Source organism: Panthera uncia, chromosome X (assembly GCF_023721935.1).
Source record: "Panthera uncia isolate 11264 chromosome X, Puncia_PCG_1.0, whole genome shotgun sequence".
Lineage (NCBI taxonomy): Eukaryota > Metazoa > Chordata > Mammalia > Carnivora > Felidae > Panthera > Panthera uncia.
Window position 1 is genome coordinate 120,374,091 of NC_064817.1, and position 21,603 is coordinate 120,395,693.

Below are 21,603 nucleotides of genomic sequence, written 5' to 3' on the forward strand. Positions count from 1 at the left end.
CCACATATGAGTGAAATCATATGAAATTTGTCTTTCTCTGACAGACTTTTTTCGCTTAGCATAATACAGTCTACCTTCATCAACATTGTTGCTAATGGAAAAAATTCATTCTTTTCAATGGTTGAGTAATATAAATGCACACACACACAACATTTTCTTTATCCATTCATCAGTCAATGCACATATGGGTTCTTTCCATAGTTTGGCTATAGTTGATAATGCTGCTATAAACATCAGTGTTCATATGCCCCTTTGAATCAATATTTTTATATCCTTTGGATAAATACCAAATAGTGAAATTGCTGAATGGTAGGATAGTTCTATTTTTAACTTTTTGAGGGAATTCCATACTATTTTCATAGTGGCTGCACCAGTTTGCATTCCCACCAACTTTCTCCACATCCCCACCAATATCTGTTGTTTCCAGTGTTGTTAATTTTAGCCATTTGTGTTAGTTTTTATAAGAATACTGTTTTTTTACAAAGTATTAGAAATTGTTTCTTTAATTTATGAAAGTTTTAGGAATGTTTAATTTGTGTAAGTGCTTATTTATCTCTAAGTTATTTGGAATAGAAGATAAAGGATTTTATAAATTAATTTGGTATACTCTCCAGAGATAAGAAAATATTATACATATATAACATACATATATACACAAACATATATACATAAACATATAGACAAACACAAGCAGAGATCTCATGGCTTTAATTCTAAATTTTCAGCCATGAGTAAGTATAAACACACACAGAAATTCACTGGTTTTATGAGTTAGCTCTTGTCTTTGCCCCACTTTATTTTTTATGAGAATTGTGTTTCTGGTGGATGGGTAAATTGAGGTTACCTGTTCCACATGAAGACTAAAGGTTCCTACTACTATTTGTAGAGGAGGGTTTTAAGAATTTTTTTTTTTTTTTTGCCTGGATAGTAATCTTATGGAGACTGTATCTAAGCGAGGAGTGAGGGAGCAAGAGAAACAGCCCTTGGGGTGTCTCCAAGGCTCATCTACCTGGATAAAATATCCAGAGCATTTCAAATTAAGTTTTTCAGCTTCAGATGATTGCTTTTGGGGTCCCTGAGATTCTGGAGAGTCCCCAGTGGGGGCAAGGGCTAAAGGACCAGATATTGGTACTAGGCACAGATAATTTGGGATATTGGGAAGCAATAGTAGCTTCAGTGGAGAGTTGACAAGGAAAAATGAGTCAAGAAGTCACAAGAGTAAGTGTAGACAGCTCTTTCATAATGTTTGGCTGTTGTGGGGAAGAAACTGAGGTTTTTCAAACTTTTTGTTTGTATACTTATCTCTTATCTCGGACATTTAAGTGATGAGCTCTTGCTTCTGCTTCCATTCCACTTTCATCTCCCAGGGAGGGAGGCTGAAGTTCCATTCTGACTGCCATTTATGACCTGCAAAGGGACGCTTACCCCAGATTGTTCATCGTAAAAAGAGGATGAAAATACTATTACCTCGTAATAATAGCTAGGACTACTTAGCAATAAAGAAGACACATACTCCTAGCTGTGAAAATAAGGCTGCCACAACATACGTATGCACCTGCCTGTGTGTGCGCCAGGCTCCTACGCATTTCAGTGTGTGCGCACCGCGAGCACCACCATTTCCTGCAGCCAAGCGTTCTGACCGCGGTGCCTGCTGGGAAATGTGACCATCTATAAGGAAAATGGATGTACTGGGCAGGGCTTATGCTGCAGTCTTGCCCATAGCAGCCACCAGATGGCGCTTGAGGATCACAAATGGGCCAAGGCACATATTTCTGGCCTGGCCCAGAGTCTTTGGGTATTGGTGACCAATTTGGGGGTCATTAGCCCCTTTGAAAACCCAGTGAGCGTTATGGTCTGTTTCCCTTTTGTCACCTTCACCCAGCCTGCCAGGGGAGCCTAGGGGAGATGCTCCTTCCCAGACAGCTGGGCACTGGCAGGACTGGCTGTGTTCATAAGTCGTCTGAACACTACTGCTTGGGGAGGAGACCAGATGGCTTGAGGCTTTTTAGACAGGACAGATGGACTGGGACAGGGAAGCCTTGCAAAAAAAAAAAAATGCCAATGGAAGGAGGGGACAGGAATGCAACTGTTTCCAACTAGAAGAAGACTGTCTTTTAAAACCTCATTGAAGTAATCATGTGTTCTTGGAGACTGTCTTTGTCAGTAGGAAGGGAGCAGTAGTGCTGGGTTACCCCCAAAGGGGAGACAGACTCTCCCTGGGGTGGGGGCCGTACTGGGCTCCTCTCTTCCCCACCCTCTGGGAGAGGAGCCCATTATGGCCACAGTAGGTGACATCAGCATGCAGTGGGTGAAGAAGGACTGGTCCCAAAGACTCATTCCGTAAAGGTGTTCACTGTTCCTCAGCACCTTGGCTGATTCTGAAGACAAGAATGTGGCTGCCGAAGTGGGAGAGACATGGCAGGAGAGGCCTGCAGTCCTGAGAGGTGGCCACGGGGACCCAGCTGCACCCTCCCAGCAGTCTGCAGCCCCCAGAACCCCAGAGCAGCAGAGCAGCCCCAGAAGACCAGAGGAGCTTGTAGAACTGGGAAGCCACACCAGCAGGTAAGCATTACACTGTGCTGGGCTCCTACTACAGCCCAGGTTTCTTTTCATGAGCCACCATCCAGAACAAACCCTAACATGTTAGGCAATCCTCTCTGCAGATATAAGTGGCCAGGAAGCAGTGGAAAGGTGACCAGCAATGAGTGCCCAGGGGTAGGTCCTCATCGGCTTCAGTTTGAAGCCATAGCATCAAATCTTTTAGACCAATCCTGGAACAGAGAAGGTGAACAGAGTACCATGTTTTCTGGCAGCCATCCGGAGCATGAAGACCTGGGTCAGGAGAGGGATGTGGAATGCCTTTGCCATTAATGGAGATGGAAGATCTCTGAGGAAGGTGTACCCTGGTGTGAACAGGAGCTCCTATCAGAGATAAAGGATGTTGGATGAACTCTTCCACTGCCACCCCTACAAGGGTGGCCTTGCATGGCAACATTTGGGTGCTCTCTTTGCTCTCTGGAGATCTTTCCCCAAAGCAACCATGAGTTTGGAAGTAAGCAAGAGCCATGGGCCTAGAGACAAAATATAAGTACCTTCTATGAACCAGTTGTAGGTATCACCCACATTGAGCAAGAAGGCCAGGCCCCTGAGCACTTACCCTCAGGGACTGCATGGTGTACCAATGAATAAACACTATAGCAACAATACCATAATGACAACCATTAGTGTCTGCTGTGTACTGAAAATGTGCAGGCACTGTTCTTGTGCCTTATGTGTACTTGTCTCATTCTCACACCAACCCTATAGGGGAGGTGCTATTATCTCAGATCTACAGAGCAGAAACTAAAGCAGAGGGAGGTTAAATAGCTTGCCAACAGTCATTTGGCCAGGCAGTGGTCTAACAGGGATCAGAACCCAGACAGTCAGAGTCCAGAGCCTATGCTGCTAATGGCTGTGCTCTATTTGTGCTTCTCCATTTGTGATAAGCCCAGAAAAGAAGGAAACTGGGTCCTCTGATGAGAGAGGCTGGGACAAGGAGTGTTGTAGCTCAGATTGTTGGGGAAAGCTTTTCTGCTAAGAAGGATACAATTAAGTTGAGGCCTGAAGCACAAGGAAGAGCCAGACTGGAAAACAACCTGGAAAGACACAACACAGGCAGCATGTACAGAGACCACAATGGGAGAGGGAGCTGAGAAGAAGAGAATAAATGAAGGGTTCTGTGGATGGAGGCTAAGAAGTGAAGTGAGGAGGGAGAAAGGAGACCAGGTGGGCAGGGCCAGGGCTGGATCTTAGATTAGGAGGAGGAGGCTATGGGAGGGAGGTGGGATGTTACCTGACCAGGAATAAGAGCCTTCCTGGTGGGGGTCTTCAATTGCTCACATTGCAGTCCTAGAAGGATCCCCACGGAATTTTTTTTACCTTGCCCCTTCAGCTCTATTGTCCCTTCAGTTATTGTGCTAAGTATGGACCACAGAATGCCGGACACTTGCTAGTTGTTCTTTCCTCATGCATTCAGTTTCTCCTCATACTCTGGCTCTGTATTTTATCCCCCATCTGTCTTTCCCATGGGGCCTCCCTTCCCAGTCAGCCCACCTCCTCTAGTTTCCATGGTTCATTCCTATATCATAGGGTGACATAGGAATAGGCATAGGATCACTGGGTACATAAAAGCAGGGTACTATGCCCAAAGCAAGGTACTTCTCTGAGGTGATAGAACAAGTACTCCAGAAGGGTTTCTGAAAGGAGAAGGTGGTGTTATGTGCAAAGGTATTAGGGCAGTTAGTGTGGCTAGAGATTCAGGTGTGTGTGTGTGTGTGTGTGTGTGTGTGTGTGTATGAAATAGTTTGAGAAGATGAGGCTGGGGAGCTAGGCAGTACAAGATCATGATTGTTCTCACCCCTGCCCACTGTTAAACTAGTTGAGGTCTTGAACACTGGATTCTGTAACAAGGGAGTGATACCCCAGAACCCGGGTCAGGTTGAGACGGCCACATCCAGAACTTGATCTGAGCAGCAACATGTTGGAGAGAAGCCAAATTCATCCCAAGACAATGTATGCCTATAGAGCTGTCCCAAGGCCGCTGGAGAGTGGGTAGATGTAAAGGGGATGGCACAAGTTTTGGGGGGGGGCAGTGGTGGTGCCCAACAGAGTGCCTTAGACGGCAGCAAGCAGCTATGGCAGCTTTGGGTATGGGACTGGTGACCCAGGAACAGGCAGAGTGAAAGCAAGTAAGGGCCTGGCCAGAGAAAAACCTTGCAAGCCAGCTAGGAGGTCAGATTCTAGGCCAAGGACTGTGTGTACAGTCAAATGGTGGAGATTCAGAAAAACCATCATATGTGTCAGTTTCTTGCCTCTGCTTGTGGCAAATGCCTTCCAGAATGAGGTACATCCAAGTCTCTTCTTTGGTGATGCCTAAATTCATTTGTCCCTCTCTCCCTTGGCCTTCTATTCTCCAGAGAGTTCTCTGGAGGATGGGGGATAGAGCTGATCCTAGGAAGGGGCTGTCCCATCCAGTGAGGAGGTGAGTTGAGTTGTTCTGTCAAGTCCCTGTCAGCTCAATGGCTCTGCTCAAATCAAGTGAGTCACAGGCCAAGGCCTTTGGCTGTACTGGGGAGTTCTGGGAGGATCTGTAAGATTAAGGTCTTGCCACTGACTCAGTGTTACCTGGGTCACTTAACCTGGATTTTCTTATCTATAAAGTAAGTGGTTCTACCCACTGATCTCAGGAGACTTGTATAACTTGTATAAGCTCCGTGATTTGTGTGGGTTGTTTTAAAAACATTGGCATATTTTTTAACTCCTTCAAGTGGCAGTCTCAGGAGTAGGCCCCCAAACCCTATTTGACCTTGGCAGATGTCAGCTCTCAGTGTTGACAAACTCCCCCCTCCATTTACTTCCTTCAGGGTGAAAAACCCCTCAAGCTGTATGGTCACTGTTACCACTACTCCTTCTACTGAGCAGCCTCATGTTTACATCCCAGCCTCCCCAAGTGAATTGGACTCCATTTCAACCAGGTAATAAGAGACAACCTGGGAGGTGTTCTCTGGGCTATATCCCCCCAAGAGCTAAACGACTTGGTTTTTGCCCCATGTCACTTCCCTAATATTAGCTCTAGTGCCACCCCCAATTCCCAGAATCCCATTGGTTAAGGGACCACATAGTGTAGTCCAGATCTCCCCAATTTAAAGTCCTGTTTGTAAGCCTGGACAGAGTCTCATCGTATCCCCTTCCCCCTATCCCAATGTCAATTCCTGGTGTTCTGCCATCTGTAGGACCTTGCTAATAATATCTCTTGAGAAACATGTGGTAAGGCCAGAGAAAGCCCACTGAGGCCAGAGCCTATGTCTGTCTCTCTCACATTATTTACTGCTTCACCTACACTCCTGGCCTCGCCTGCAGTATTAGCTATTGCAGGAAGGCTGAGTGAGGTGTGTGTATGGGGAGGGCAAGGAGATCAGAGCACTCTCTGATAACATCAAGCCAGCTTGATAAAGGTCAAATTCAGGGCCATGGTAAGCCAAACATGAAGCTGACTTCCAGTTTTGCCACAGGCCTATCTAGGATTGAGAAGGGAGAGATTTTATTGTTGCTAGAGATTCACACAGAGTGGCAAGGACCAACAGTCTACGGCTGCAGTTTGGAAACTATCCTGAGCCAGGGCAAAAGGGGAAGAAAATGCAGTCAGAGAGGAAGATAGGAAGTTCACTTTACTGCAGTCTGGGGAGGTGGGGGACAAGCCTCCCATAGTATAGAGATCTTCATGAAGGAAAGCATGTTGACATTGATTGCAGGGAGCCTTTTTCTAGGGCTCTCACATTTGTACACAGCAACCTGAGCCCACAGCCTCCAATTTCAGCCCAGTCAATAGTACACTCACCAGTGCAGCAGCTCTTGTTTGCCATTTTCCTTGCCTGGTGGCAGTTAGAGCCCATCAGTGCCTCTACCTCCAGGGCTTACCATAAGCTCCTTCACTTCCTCCCAGCCTTGGGACCCTCCTTTGGGCAAGACCCAGTGCCCTGGAATCTTTCAGTATACCTCTTTCTGTTTCACTGTGCTTCTTTTACAGCAAAGGGATTCTCTTCATGAAGGAATACATGAATGCTAGTGAGGTATCCTCTGGGAAGCCAGTGTCTTCATGCTATGACAGGTAAGAGCAAGTCTCAGATCCTTCCATGATCCTGAATCCCCCATACCTCATCCAGGGCTTGGCCCAGAATTGTTTCTGTGTAATCATTTATTGAATGGATGAATGATATAATTGCCCACAGACATGATTTCAAGCTGTTCTACCTAAGTTGGTACCTTTGTGTTCCCCTTTATTGTTAATTCATCCTACATCCTACTTCCAGTGCCATGCCCTTCTGCCTAACTTTTTTTCTTGGTAGACCACAAGCTTTCTTTAGTGAAATTCTAAGAGCATTCCTCTTTACAGAGCTGGCAAAGCCCTTAAGGACTTTTTATCTAGTTAATTCCATCCTGTTCCAATCTCTTTTATCTAGTTAATCCCATCTCTACCATCTCTTAAGCTCCCATGCCCTTTCCAGCATGCCAGGGTTCCTCACATTTAATTGCTGTATGGCCACTGTATGGCCATTAATTGCACACATTTGAGCACACATTTGACTACAGTTCCTGATATATACTTAACTTTTCACTCATCATCTCTTTATCTGCTTGTTTCCTGATGCCACATGGAAGGATACCTTCATGCCACCTCAGTTAAAAAGTAATCTACACTGACATACCATTCTCCCAGGAATATTTTTTTATGGCACATCATCTCATGCCTAGGATGAGGATTTTAGTTACAGAGAGGAGCTCCCTGGCCTTATTTCATGATTGGGCCTCTGGGGATTCTGGACCAGCTTTCATGGGTGTTGTGGGATAATGGACATGGATGTCAAGTTCAAGCCCTAGCTTGGCCCCCATTGGTTGGGTCATTTTTCACAAGATTCTCAACCTTTCTGAGCCTCAGTTTCTTCACCTGTAACTCCTAAGGGTGGTTTTTGTCAATAACTTTATTGAGATATAATTCACGTGTCATAAACTTCCCTCTTTAAAGTGTGCAATTCAGGGGCGTTTAGTACATTCATCATGTGTGCAGCCATCACCACAATACAATCCAATTTTCATCACCCCAAAAGGAAACCACATAACCATTAGCAGCCTCCCACACCACCAGCCACAGCCCCTGGCCACCACTGATCTGTTTTCTGACTCTATAGGTTTGTTTTAGGGAGGTTTTGAGATTAGAAATAATATATGCAAAAACCCCAGCACCCCCGAGGGAGCTGTCCCTGCCATCCAGCATTTGCCTCTAGGAGTGTTACTTGACTGAACTCTGTCTCCTGGGTTTTCTTCTGTCATTCCCACTCCTCTGTAAACTTTAATTCTTACCATATGACAACTACATTTATTTGAAAAAATTTTAATGTTTATTTTTGAGAGAGAGAGAGAGAGAGAGAGAATGAGCAGGGGAGGGGCAAAGAGAAAGAAGGAGACACAGAATCTGAAGCAGGCTCCAGGCTCAGAGCAGTCAGCACAGAGCCCAACACGAGGCTCAAACTCACGAGTTGTGAGATCATGACCTGAGCCGAAGTCAGACGCTTAACCGATTGAGCCATCTAGGCACCCCATCTAAATTTATTTTAAAATTGAAGTTTACATTCAGTTAAAATGTTATGTCTTATGAAAAAAGCAGAGTTTCTCTATTGGAGGATTGTGTAGTGTATTGTGTTTCCCCCTTTTCCTTTACCTTCCAGGAAGCTTAGAGATAAGCTTAATGCTGAGAAAAAAAAAACACACACACACACACACACAAAAAAAACAGAACCTGGACTGAAATTCTAGCTCACTCCTTACTCCAAGCATGACCTTAGGCAAATCACTTAACCTCTGAACAGCAGTTTTTCTGGCTACCTCTCATGGCCACCACATGGCTCCTGTGAGAATGGCAGCTTCACTAAAGTGTATCCCATGGCTTGTAGCTGGTCACACTTTCCTGACAATAGGGTTTTTTTTTAATCATTTGTGTTTATTATCAAAAGTCATATTGAAAATAAAGATGCGAAACGGAAAAAAAAAAACTTCACCCCAATTCCCCCTGTAACTCAAACACAGGTAATATGTCAGAATCTTTCCTTCTTTTATTTGCTCCCATTCCTAACGTCTGATTTCTGCTGTGAGTGGGCTCTTAGTGACTCACATTATAACCCAGACGCATATGTGGGGAGAAGAGCCATGATCTTTTCCTACTGGTCAGTGAATCTGGGAGGGTGCCTCCTGGAATACACAGCCTTAAGAATCATGGCCACTGCCCTTGTCATCTTCCTCAGCATGGCAGGTATTCTTTGCCCCCATGCAAGAGCCCTTCTCCAAGAGAATTATGCCTCCCTGGCACCAACTTCAAAGCTTCCACTGCCCTTCAGCATAAGATGATGGCTGGCCATGCAGAACCATGTCTCAGCTTGTGGCCACAGGATTAAAAATATTATAAAAGCATTTCCGCTCATGACTGTGGTAGTCATCTGGTTCCCATCTTCTGCCCTCTTCTTCCCCATCACACTCTCTGCAGCATTAGAAGCATTGAAGACTCGTGTGACGTGGAGAAGAAACCTGCATGTGACAGCTCTCTGTACTCTGAGAGGTAAGTCTACTATCTTTCCAGGGAGCTCTCAGGTCTACAGAGAAGAAACAGCTGAGAGACATTTCCACACTAAGTCTATTTGCTTTTGTCTTCCATTTGGCTGCTTCTGATCCACTTGCAGATCTGTCCTTGGGGTGTCACACTTGTGGCAACTAAAGCCTTTGGACCCAGCTAAGACAAAGAGGGCAAACTCAAAAGGCTACTGAGAAGGGAAATTATGATGTCTGAAAGCCCAGGGAGCTCATGTTAGCAGGAGAGGCCCTTGGAATTAGAACCTAAATGATCACTTAATTAACCTGTAAATATGACCAGAAAGAAAAAAAACTAAACTACAAAAGACAGCAATAGGTGGAAAGTGAGGAAAAATGGGTTGCTATCATCAAGAAGCCAGAGAGAGCCATTCATGTGAATTGAATGAAGGTGCAGACATTGCTTCATTCAGCAGTTTTTAAAGCTGTCACTAGATGACAGTGGCCACAGGATGGTCTTAATGATAAAGAAGTCCTATTTCTAAATTCTTGAAATAAAAGAGAAAGGAGTCTTAGAGATGCAGTTCACTCAGGTCACAGTGAAGGGAACAAGCCTGAAAAGAATAAATAATGTACCATATGTTACACAGTGAGTTAGTGGCAGAGCCAGGACTAAATCCCAGGTCCATGACTACTCCCAGGTCAGGGGTATTTCTACTGTGTTATCTGACTAACTGTGAGCTGAAACTGGTGATGGTAAAATACATGGGGGGCGGGGAACAGGATTTTGATTAAGGCAGGAGTCTTTAGCAACACTGTTAAGAGACTGAGCCCTACATGATGGAGGGACCAAACCTGAGATGATCATGGTAATTCTGGGCCCTTGAAAGGAGGATCCTGTGTGGCTCCAGGTTGGTAGCAACACCTCTGGCTTCTGTCAGAAGCATACCCAAATCTCTGAAAGAAAGCACTCCCAATTTATGCCTGAAGAATCATGGTGGGCAGGCATTTTGAGCAGATTCCCTCTGAGGAGGAAAAGCAGTGGTGACTCTCAGAAACAAAAGCAGGGACCCTCAAAGTGGGAAGATACTCAACCTAGAAGTCAGTATCTAGAACTCAAACATGATGTCCCATCAGAATCTACAGCCAGACTGTCTTTGGGATGGTCATTGGAGTATCATGGGGCAGGGTGGGTCCAAGAGTGTAGGGTCTGAGAGGCAGGGCTTAGTGGCCCCAGGCATGAAGGGAAGCATCATGAAGACAGGGGGCCAGGTAGGGAAGACAAGGGCACATGTCCTATAGAAGAAGGCATGGGTCTTCCTGTTCTAGAGGAGAGTAGTGCCCCCAGCATGCCAGGCAAGGGGTCAGGGAGAGGTAAGCTGCCTGGAATAAGAATCAAACCAAGGGGTCCACACATATGATTGTGAGTAAGGTGAAGATACATGACCAATTTCTGGAAATATCATGAAGGTATATAGTAAACTGAGGCCCAGCCAAGGGATATGTAACCAATTGCACACTGCAGAAAAAGATGGCAAGCTGAGAATACAGGCACATAGGGCTGTTTGTGTCAAATCAGAGGGTCTGGCTGCATCACATCAGTAGCCTGCATGCCAGCCTGATTGCCAGGTTCTTGTTTTTCATCTCACAGAACAACTGGAGGGATCTGTACTTACTGCAACCAGGAGATCAGAGACTGTCCAAAGATTACCCTAGAGCATCTTGGCATCTGCTGCCATGATTATTGCTTTAAGGTAAGGAAGAAGGGTGGTGCTAACATCGTCCAGACTTAGGGAGCCTCGTGGATCAAAGACTAGAAAGAAGGCTTGATCTCTGTGTGATTGTGCTCCATGCCAGAGGCTTGGGAGAAGTGGGAACTGAACGAGTGGAGGGAGTTGAGGATGCCAGCAGTCATTTCCACGGTGCTCAGCATCTTTTGCAAACTGGAAGCCAGAATGCCTGATCAGCCCAGGGCAGCCATGGAGATGGTTGGAGACCTAGACACCTAAGAACTCATGACCCCTCTTATTCAAGACTGTCTGCAGGAAGGTCCGCTGTAGATGACTGGCCACTTTTGTCCTTCAGATATCCACTAGAGTGGCAGGTGTGAGAGTCCTGAGGACAGCAGAGCTACACTGTTGTAATAGCCTTCCCTTTCATTAGGTTTTCATATCACCTTCCTTTGGACCTTAAATATCACAATTAAAGTCCTTCAGCCCTCCTACAACAGCAATGGCTTATTTTACATATGACCCCAGGTTCAGTGTCCTTTATGGGCTACCTCACCATACCCTTATGATAACCTGCCAGTGTGCCCACTTTATATATCAGGAAATAGAGTCTCAGAGAACCTCAGTAACTTGCCCAAGATCACCCCGCTAATAAACAGTGGATTTAGGGCTCAAATCCAGGCACAGTTCTGAAACCTGGGCTCCTAACTACTATGTGATCATCATGCCTGCTAATTTGTGTGGGTTTGTTTGTTTGTTTGAGTTTTGTCTCTGTTTTCTACCAACTTTGGTTCTCTGCTTCAAAGTCCAGGATGTGCCATCAAGTCAGTGTCTGCTCAGGTGCACCCTCCACACTCCGCTAATTTATGTTGCTTCACTTACATGTTGACCTCTAGCTTGCTTTCTCTTTCAGTGTGGGATTTGCAGTAAACCAATGGGTGAGCTCCTGGACCAGATCTTCATTCACCATGACACCATCCACTGTGGGAAATGCTATGAGAAGCTCTTTTAGGTGGGTACCAAGCAGCCAGGAAACTTATTTGGGAGAAGAAATGTGCCCGGGTCTCTTCCTGAGTCTCAAACCAGAATGCTACTATCTCTCTTAGCCTTGAGGCTTTGAAGTTTTAGGTGGTACAGATAAAGACCCTCCCCACAGACCCTTCTAAGTTTCAGGAGTTATAGCATCTTCCTCTCAATAAGTACCTTTCATGCAGCATCTTATCTGAGCTCTCTAGCTTCCCTGGGATGCTGGCCAGGCCTGTGTTGTTAGCCTCATTTGAGAACAAGCAAATGAAGACCTAAAAAGGAAACAACTAGCTAGTGGATGGCAGAATCAGGATCTCAACCCAGAACTTCTAATTCAAATCCAAGGCTCTCTTCTAAATTCCACCATTGGATCACTTCCACCATTGCTTATATAGCATAAAATCAGGACTCAAAAAGCAAGGTGCTCAGTGAAACTAGAATCAGGTGGGGGACCAGCAGTAGGTAAAGGCCAGGATAAATGGGCATATGTGGGAGGGGATGGTGCCATCCTGGGGCTGGCCCAACCAGGAAGGGCTGCTTGGGTAGCCTCTGGACCACATCCCCAACACTGCCTGAAGACAGGTTTGCATGCTAAAAGCCAGTAGAACTGACCCAGACTCAGTGTCTGAGCTGCATGGGACCTGGTGCCTATAGGACACTGCCTTTCCAAATTCTGGGAGCCCCTTCTCCTTAGCACCTCCTCAGCTAGAAACACAGAGCAGAGTATCCACCTTGAAGACAATGGAAATGGGTAGCTGCCAGGCTCTGCACCAGCTATAAGCCTGTTCTGCCTTCTCTCTAGAAGACACTTGACCTGGACTATTTTTCCTAATGCCTGGAGACATCAACCACCCCAAGAACCTCTGACTGGTTATTGGATTGGATGTGCATTTCTAATCTAATGGCTACTACTATTTTCTTTTAGTTCTTCCAGGCTGAGAAGAAGTTGATGACTCCTGGACAAGTTTGGCTGTCCCCAGTTGCCCCAAGTTGCTAGCTCCTCTTCCCTCACTTTCCTCCTCCCCATTTGATTTCTTCAGACTTTTGCCCTTCTCAAGTTGAACTGATTGCATCTAGTAGAGTATCTTAATGATGACAATAACTTGTGTGTGTAGCTTTTAATAGCTTAGCAAGCACTTTACATCTATGATCTTATTTCAGGCTCAAGAAAAAAAAAGATTGAACAAGAATTCCATCTTGGCTTTCTTAAGATAGGTTGGCTTCCTGATGAGTTTAGATGGTCTGGTACGATAGGCAGGAGCATGAGTTTCAGTGTGTCCTGACTTTTGGGACAGAGAGCAACCCCACATTCTAGGTTACAGCTCTAAGTGTATCTTTGGGGCTTGAAAACAAGAGGTCCCCTGAAACTTCTGAGGGGCCAGATGGGTAAATCTCTGGTGGGTAAATTGCAGACATTGAATGCTAGGGATTGGCTTAGGCTAATATTTAGCTTGTCTGTTATAGTTGCCATATATATGTGTGTATGTATGTATACATATATATACACATATATATACATACATTTATATATTTAACTTTCCATACACATTTAAAAACAGTTAATTGCTTTTCATTGAGTTATATAGCAGATTTTAATTATCTTCTCCTTCCCAGTTTTCACTATAATTGAGGTTTTTTTCCTGCAAGCTTGTGGGCATGCATTTGAAAGTCTACACAGATAAGATTGCATTCCATGGGGTGTGATTCTTAAGAGGCCACTGACCAAAGGAACATCTGTCTCTGAATCTTGATAGCTGATTAATACCTTTTCCCTCAATTCCAATAGTTACACATAAATCTTCAAAAGTAGGTTTCAGGTTGTATAGACTCCAGCAGGATTAAGAAGGGAGAAAAACAGTTAACATTTCTCAAGGCCTTACTACCTATCAGGCATTATCACAAAGTGATGGCATCAATCCTCATACTAATCCTATGCAGAGGTTATTCTTGTCCCCAGTTTATAGATGGGAATATCAAGGCTCAGAAGGTGGTCACTACATCGTGTGGAACCATTGCTGTCTCTCTCCAGAACCCATGTTCTCAGTAACAGTAACCACATTACCAAGCATTGATTTAGTGTCGTGTGCCAAGGTCTGTGCAGAGGTTACCTCATTTTACCAAGTAACATTGCCCTCCATAGGTCTTCCCTGAGGCATACTCTTACAAAGAGAGGAAAGTATAAAATCATGTTCCTCCTCTGGGCATCCTAGGTCTCCCTATGAAGTACCACAAAAGTCAAAGTGCCCTCCTTCCCTCTCCTCCCCTTTCTATGAAAATAATTTTGAACTGAGATACTCTTCCAAACTTAGATTTCTCTGCTGGGTAGAGACTTGACTCACAGACCTTCCCAAAGAAGAGCTTGTCAACCCAGGGAAAGCCACAGTGAGCTACCCAATCTGAGCTAGCCAGGATATCAGCAACTACTGGAGTCCCAAGTACTTGGAACAGAGAAAGCTGTTGACTCTCTAAACAAATTGCAGGCCCATCCATGTGGTCAGCTGATACTCTACTCAGGTTCAACTAAGCTCATCTGCCTTTGGGACCAGGATCACTATGTAAGGTCCTTGAGAGAAAGGACAACCTGAAAGTTTTCTGATGAAAACTGAGGGTCTGTTCCCTTAATTTAATTAGAAAATGTCTCCATCTCTCTCCAGTTTCTGACTCCTACGCACATTGGCTGGTGGACTTGTCTTCCCGTCAAATGATCAGAGAGGAACATTCCATTTATTTGCATAGATGTACATCAGATTTGCTCTGGAGGGGAAAAGTGGTACAATAGGTCATGTACCACTAAATATGAGCTGGTATTCCCCAGGTATAGCCCACAGCGAGGGATTTGGCACATGATAGACACTGACAGGTGCTAAATGAATGAATAAAAGGGAAAGAAAGGCTGCTCCTTTGTGTTGGAGGTACCAACCCTGAGTCAGTATAGCCTAGTTGATCGAGTACAGGATAAAGAGATCCAAGATAGGCTGACTTCTCCATCTTTAAGATACACTGTGCTTTTAAGGGAGTTTTAGAACCAATATGCAAGAAATTGATGGAAAGCTTGTAAGATCAATATTGATTTCTATTCAAAACAGACACTTTCATGTCTAAAAAGGCACACAATTCTGCAGACTTAAGAGAGGTGGTTGCATTATACTTTTGCTTCTTTTTAATTGTCTAGTGTTTTTAATCACATTTGCTTAACCCAAATTAATGTACTCAATTATAATAAATGTTGAGATATTAAATATGTCAATGTAGTCAATGTTAAGGTTTCCTTTTTTTTAAGTGTAATAACTTGGTGTATTGGCTGTGTTATTTTCTTTTTTTAATTTTATTTTTTTTTTAATTTTAATTTTTATTTTTTTTAACGTTTATTTATTTTTGAGACAGAGAGAGACAGAGCATGAACGGGGTAGGGTCAGAGAGAGAGGGAGACACAGAATCTGAAACAGGCTCCGGGCTCGGAGCAGTCAGCACAGAGCCCGACGCGGGGCTCAAACTCACGGACTGCGAGATCATGACCTGAGCCGAAGTTGGCCGCTTAACCGACTGAGCCACCCAGGCACCCCTGTAATTTATTTTCTAATATTACCTGAAGCCATTCTCTATAAAAGCAAATAAATACTTCAAGAAGTATCAAATCTAAAGAGGCAAAAAATAGCAAAATCTAGAAATCATGCATGCACAGGAAGCATAGCATTTTAGACTAGTCAGATATTTTTGTTTTTTTAAGTTTATTTATTTATTTTGAGAGAGAGAGCAAGTGCACAAGTGGGAGATGGGCAGAGAGGGAGACCGAGGATCCAATGTGGGCTCTGTGCTGAGAGCACAGAGCCTGATGCGGGGCTCAAACTTGTGAACCATGACACCATGACCTGAGCCGAAGTCAGATGCTTAACAGACTGAGCCATCCAGGTGTCCCTAGACTGATGAGATCTTAACAAAGAATATTTTATTCTTTTGGGTCCATCCTCCCCTTTATTACCATTGCATACAGATGGCCATCTAGTCCTTATTGTACACTTGCAATGATCAGCTCAGTCCCATACAAGCCCACTCTGTGGACAGGTCCAGTTTCAGAAAATGCGTTGTTCAGTTGAGTTAGAATCTTTTCCTTTTAACTGGTAATATATCCTCCCTTGCCTATATGCCAGCCCCTAAAGTAATAAAGATGCTTATTGGGTTCTCCCTCATCAACTCTTTTCCCATCTAAACAACCCTGGTCCCATAAACTCTTCGTTGACAATAATTCTAAATATGTATCTCTCAAATATCCTTCTCAAAGGTGCCCACACACCATCTGAACCCATTCCTCCAGAAGTGTACCAGTAGTCAAGACTTGCATCTTTCTCATTAAAGTCAGTGCTACAGAATCCTGTTGAATTATCCTGCTGCCTATCAAGTGACCCACACTTCTGAGTTTTATATCCCAAAATACAATTTTCTTACTGTATATGTCTTAATCTAGCCCAGGGATAAAAAAAGGTGATCAAAAGTCCAAAGATAAAAGACATGACAGAGGAATCCTTCTACTAGTGAGCAGTGACCTTGGAACCCAATGTTCAATAGCTATTGAGCTAGTGTCCCTGGAGCTACTTTCTCACCCCAACCTCAGTCACCATCTTGGCTACATGAGTACAATTGGGAATGGAAGAAGAGGTTTTGTTACTTCAGAGGATAAGGACTACAGCAGTAGCTCGTAACCAGATATTTCTAGGACTCTGTTGATGACAGTATATGACACAAATACCTAAAAGGAAAATACGGTAGTGTTATTTTGAAAAATCACTTAGCATACCATGTTTCCACCAAGAAGGCTGATCCCAGAACATACCCTCTATTCCTCCCCCACCTCCCCCATAGATCTAACCTGTGAAGGCCCCCAACCCATGAACCCTCATGTGGTGTCCTCTAAGGACTCTGCTTATGAATGTCTTCAACCTGTAGGTCTCCAAAGAACACATTCTTCTTGTGATGCTTCTTTGTACAATATCTTCTCCCTGTGGAGGCCTCAAGGGAGGAAAGCTTTCACCAGGGGAACCAACAATGGTTCCATTGAACTGAAAGTTGAGATTGCCACATGGCCATGTGGGGGTCCCTCATGCCACTGAAACAACAAAGAAGAGGGTTAGTGGCTGGTTGATTGCTTCTGATTATCAAGGGGAAACACGGTTGCTGTTACATAGTGGGGGCAGGAAGGACTATGTTTGCAACCTAGGAGACTGATCCTCTGAGAGTGTTTCTTAGTGTTCCCATGTCCAATAATACAAGTTAATGGAGAACTATAGTGACCCATGCAGGCAGGACCACTAAGGGCTCGTACTGGTCAGAAATGAAGATTAGTATCTTCCCACCAGGTAAACAACCCAGCCACCTGAATGAGGTCATAGAGAACTTGAAATACTGGTGGAAGAAGGAAATTATAAATACTATGACCTAATGACTAGCTTCAGAAATAAGAGCTATAGAAACTATGCATATTTTGTCTTGCTTTGTTGTTATATATTTGAATCTATTAGCCCAATTTTCCTTCTCTCATTTATTAACCTCAATTTAAATTGTGTGGGTGGTGCTTAATCTTATAGTCTGTGGATTACAGCATATCAAAGTGTAATTGTGACAGAACTAGAAAAAGAACAGACATCCCCCAGAGAATGAGGGTGTGTCTAATGGGATTTTTGACACTGCTTCTTGGAGAAGATGAAGGCACATTCCCCTATATGAAGGATGCTTGCATTATGCTAAGCAGAAACATAGTATTGCTATTGAATATTTGGGAGAAAAATATGGATAGAAGAGTATTATGGGTGATGAGTGGTCAAAGAGGTGGCCCATGCTGGATTGGCTGTTAGCAACTAGGCAGCATGCTTGCCTCTTTGTGCATTCTCTCCCCTATATAAGGGAGAATACTCGAAACTACAGGTCCCAGAATCCATCATCAAAGTGTTTCTGGGATCAGTTCTGCAGGTACTTGAGTATTCTAAGAGGTAATTATACAGGATTTGGAAGGCAGAAGAGAAGCCCTTATTCTCTGGCAGCAACACTGAACACTATGGGTTGTCAAAAATAGGGTACACATGTGTTTTTTCAGTGGCCTCTGGAGAACCTGAGGATCATCCATGACAGTCCTTTTGGAAGCTGGAATCATTGGGGTTTTTTCCTTATTTTCTAGTGGCAGCCTCCTTGATCTTTGTTGCTCTAGCCTTCTGTTGGTGTAAACCACGGAGTCCCTGTTCTCAACTCTTCCTGCTTGAGAAAGACTGGCACTGCTTTCCTGATGGGCTTCCTTGTTAACGCTGTTTCCACCCAGCCTTCTTTTATGTGAATGGTCTCTGCAACATGCACTGTGCCTGTGAATGTTTTCTATCACACCATCTGCTCTGCGAAAGACCCATGCTTCAGACCCTCTTCACTGTACACTGTTATTGAACACTTTCTGCACAGTGCTGTCTCCTAGGGAGCAATTTGTATGCCAGGCCTGTTATCTAACTTTATCTGAAGGATTCCTTTCTCTTTGAATGTCATATGAACACTGGGCCCTGCCTATGAATGCTGCCTGTGACCCCAGTACCCCCCTCCCTCCCACTGCTCGGGAACTACTTTTGTCTGCTGCATTCTACATAATGTGATCAGCACAATTTCTTCCTCTGGGTGCCTTCTGCACCTACTTTCTGGTTGGAAATATGTGTGTCTCTCTCTGAAGTTTTCTCTGGCTGTGAGAGATAACTACAGGGCATTTTAATTTGTAAATGTTTTTGTACATTCATATTTTTAACAGCTTTACTTTTAAAAAAATTTTAAATGTTCACTTTTGATAGAGATAGAGCATGAGGAGGGGAGGGGCAGAGAGGGAGACACAGAATCTGAAACAGGCTCCAGGCTCTGAGCTGTCAGCACAGAGTCTGACGCAGGGCTCGAACTCACAAACCAGAAGATCATGACCTGAGCTGAAGTCAGACACTTAACCAACTGAGCCACCCAGGTGCCCCTTTAACAGCTTTGTTAATATATATTTAACAATAAGAAATGGCACATATTTAAACCGTACGTGTTTAGTTTCACACATATATACATCTGTGGACCCATCACCCATTAAAATAGTGAACATATGCATCTACTTTCCTTGTGCCTTTTTGTAATCCTTCCACCCTGAAGTCAGCAATCTATTTTCTGTCACTATGGATTAGTTTGCATTCTTAAGAGTCTTATATAAGTGGAATCATACAGTATGCACTCTTTGATGGAGTGATGGAAACATTCTGAATCTTGATTGCAATGGTGATTATATAAATGCATACATTTATCAAAACTCACGGGCCTGTACAACTAAAACAGGTGTGTTTTATTGTATGTTAAGTATTTTCAAATAAAACAAACAAATACAGATTTAGTAAGAAGAGATTTTTATTCAGAAGAATTATTACAAGAGGGAAAAGGGGCTATTGCAATAGGGAGAATGCTGTGCTGTGACCATAAAGTCTTCAAACATCTGAAGAGTTATGCAAAAAGCGTTTTTCTGTTATAAGAAGAGTAAGCAAGGCTAGAAAGAATCAAATGTGGAAAAGTGGGCTGGAAAGGTGGTATGATCACATAGTATGCCAGAGAATATTTTCCCCTGAGGCCAGTCTATTCTCAGTAGGTGCTTAGGCTGGGGGAAGGCCAAAGTTCAGGGAATTGGAGAAAGGAGAGAAGCTGAACCAAAATTATATTCATGAGATGGAAGCGAAAAGAAAGCTGGGGTAGCAATATCTATGTTGGACAAAATAGAGTTTAAAATAAAGACTGTAACAAGAGACAGAGAAGGACACTACTTAATGATCAAGGGAACAATCCAACAAGAAGATATAACAATTGTAAATATGTATGCACCCAACATGAAAGCACCCAAGTACACACAACAACTACTAACAGACATAAAGGAAGAAAGTGATAGTAATACAACAGAAGTAGGGGACTTTAACACCCCACTTACATCAAAGGATAAATCATCCAGGCAGAAAACCAACAAGGAAACAGTGGTTTTGAATGACACATTGGACCAGATGGATCTAACAGATATATTCAGAACATTCCATCCAAAAACAGTGGAATACATGTTATTTTTATGTGCACATGAAACATTCTACAGAATAGATCATGTTAGGCTACCAAACAAGTCTCAACAAATTCAAAAAGATTGAAGTCATTTCCAACCACAAGATTATTAAACTAAAATCAATCATAAGAAAAATTCTAGAAAGACCATAAATAAATGGAAGCTAAATATCATTCTACTTAACAGTAAATGGTTAAACCAAGAAATCAAACAGGACATTAAAAAATACATGGTGAAAAATGAAAATAAAAACAATAGTCCAAAATCTTTGGGATACACAAAAAGCTGTTCTAAGAGGGAAGATTACCACAATACAGGCCTACTTCAAGAAGCAAGAAAAATCTCAAATAAACCACTAACCTTACACCTAAAGGGGCTAGAAAAAGAAGAAATAAAGCACAAAGCTAGTAGAAGGAAGGAAATCATAAAGATCAGAACATATATAAATGAAATAGAGACTAAAAAAAAAAAACAGAACAGATCAATGAAGGCAGGATCTGGTTATTTGAAAAGATTAATAAAATTGATAAACCTTTAGCTAAACTAATCTTTTTTTTTTTTACAAAGAGGGAGGATTCAAATAAATAAAATCCGAAATAAAGGAGGCGAAATAACAACCAACACTGCAGAAATATAAAGGATTATAAGAGAATATTGTGAAAAAGTATATACCAACAAATTGGACAACCTAGGAAAAAATAGATAAATTGCTAGAAAAATACAACCTTCCAAAGCTGAATCAAGAAGAAGTAGAAAATTTTAACAGACTAGTTGCTAGTAGTTAAGTTGACTCAGTAATCAAAAAACTCTCAACAAAGGTCCAGAACCAGATGGATTCACAGGTGAATTATACCAAACATTTCAAGAAAATGTAATGCTTATTTTCCTCAAACTATTTCAAAAAATGGAAGAGGAAGAAAATATTTCAAATTCATTCTACAAGGCCAGCATTACCCTGATACCAAAACTAGATAAAGGCACTACAAAAAAAGAAAACTACAGGCCAATATCTCTGATGAACATAGACACAAAAATTCTTAACAAAATATGAGCAAACCAAATTCAACAATACACTTTAAAAGTCACCAACAAATGAGATTTATTCCAATAATGCAAGGTGGTTCTATATTTGCAAAGCAATCAACATGATACATTACATTAGCAAGAGAAGGGATAAAGCTCATATAATCACTTCAAGATGCAGAAAAAGCATTTGACAAAGTACAACATCCATTCATGATTTAAAAAATCTCTGAACAAAGTAGGCTTAGGGGGAACATACCTGAACATAATAATGGTCATATATGAAAAACCCATAACTAACTGAGGGTGAAAAACTGAGAACTTTTCTTCTAAGATCAGGAATAGGATGAGGATGTCCACTCTTGCCACTTTTATTGAACATAGCACAGGAGGTTCCAGACACAGCAATCAGATGAGAAAAAAAGAAAATGAATCCAAATTGGTAAGGAAGAAGTAAAACTTTCACTATTTACAGATTATATGATATGATATATAGAAAACTTTAAAGACATCACCAAAAAACTACTAGAACTGAAAAATGAATTCACTAAAGTCACAGGATAAAAAATTAACATACAGAAATCTGTTTCATCTTTATACACTGATAATGAAGTAGCAGAA

At 42.9% G+C, this 21,603-nt stretch overlaps 1 protein-coding gene across 1 annotated transcript in view; it reads left to right on the forward strand.

Annotated features, from left to right (window-relative positions):
- ZNF185 (zinc finger protein 185 with LIM domain) overlaps positions 1–15,109 on the forward strand; it is a 56,704-nt gene extending 41,595 nt beyond the window's left edge. The window contains exons 17-23 of the mRNA XM_049644447.1: positions 2,365–2,562; positions 5,403–5,513; positions 6,566–6,646; positions 9,074–9,145; positions 10,766–10,868; positions 11,758–11,856; positions 12,796–15,109. Of these exons, the coding sequence (XP_049500404.1) occupies positions 2,365–2,562; positions 5,403–5,513; positions 6,566–6,646; positions 9,074–9,145; positions 10,766–10,868; positions 11,758–11,856 (664 nt within the window). The 3' untranslated portion in view covers positions 12,796–15,109. The remainder of the gene's footprint in view (positions 1–2,364; positions 2,563–5,402; positions 5,514–6,565; positions 6,647–9,073; positions 9,146–10,765; positions 10,869–11,757; positions 11,857–12,795) is intronic.
- Positions 15,110–21,603: the final 6,494 nt, after the last annotated feature.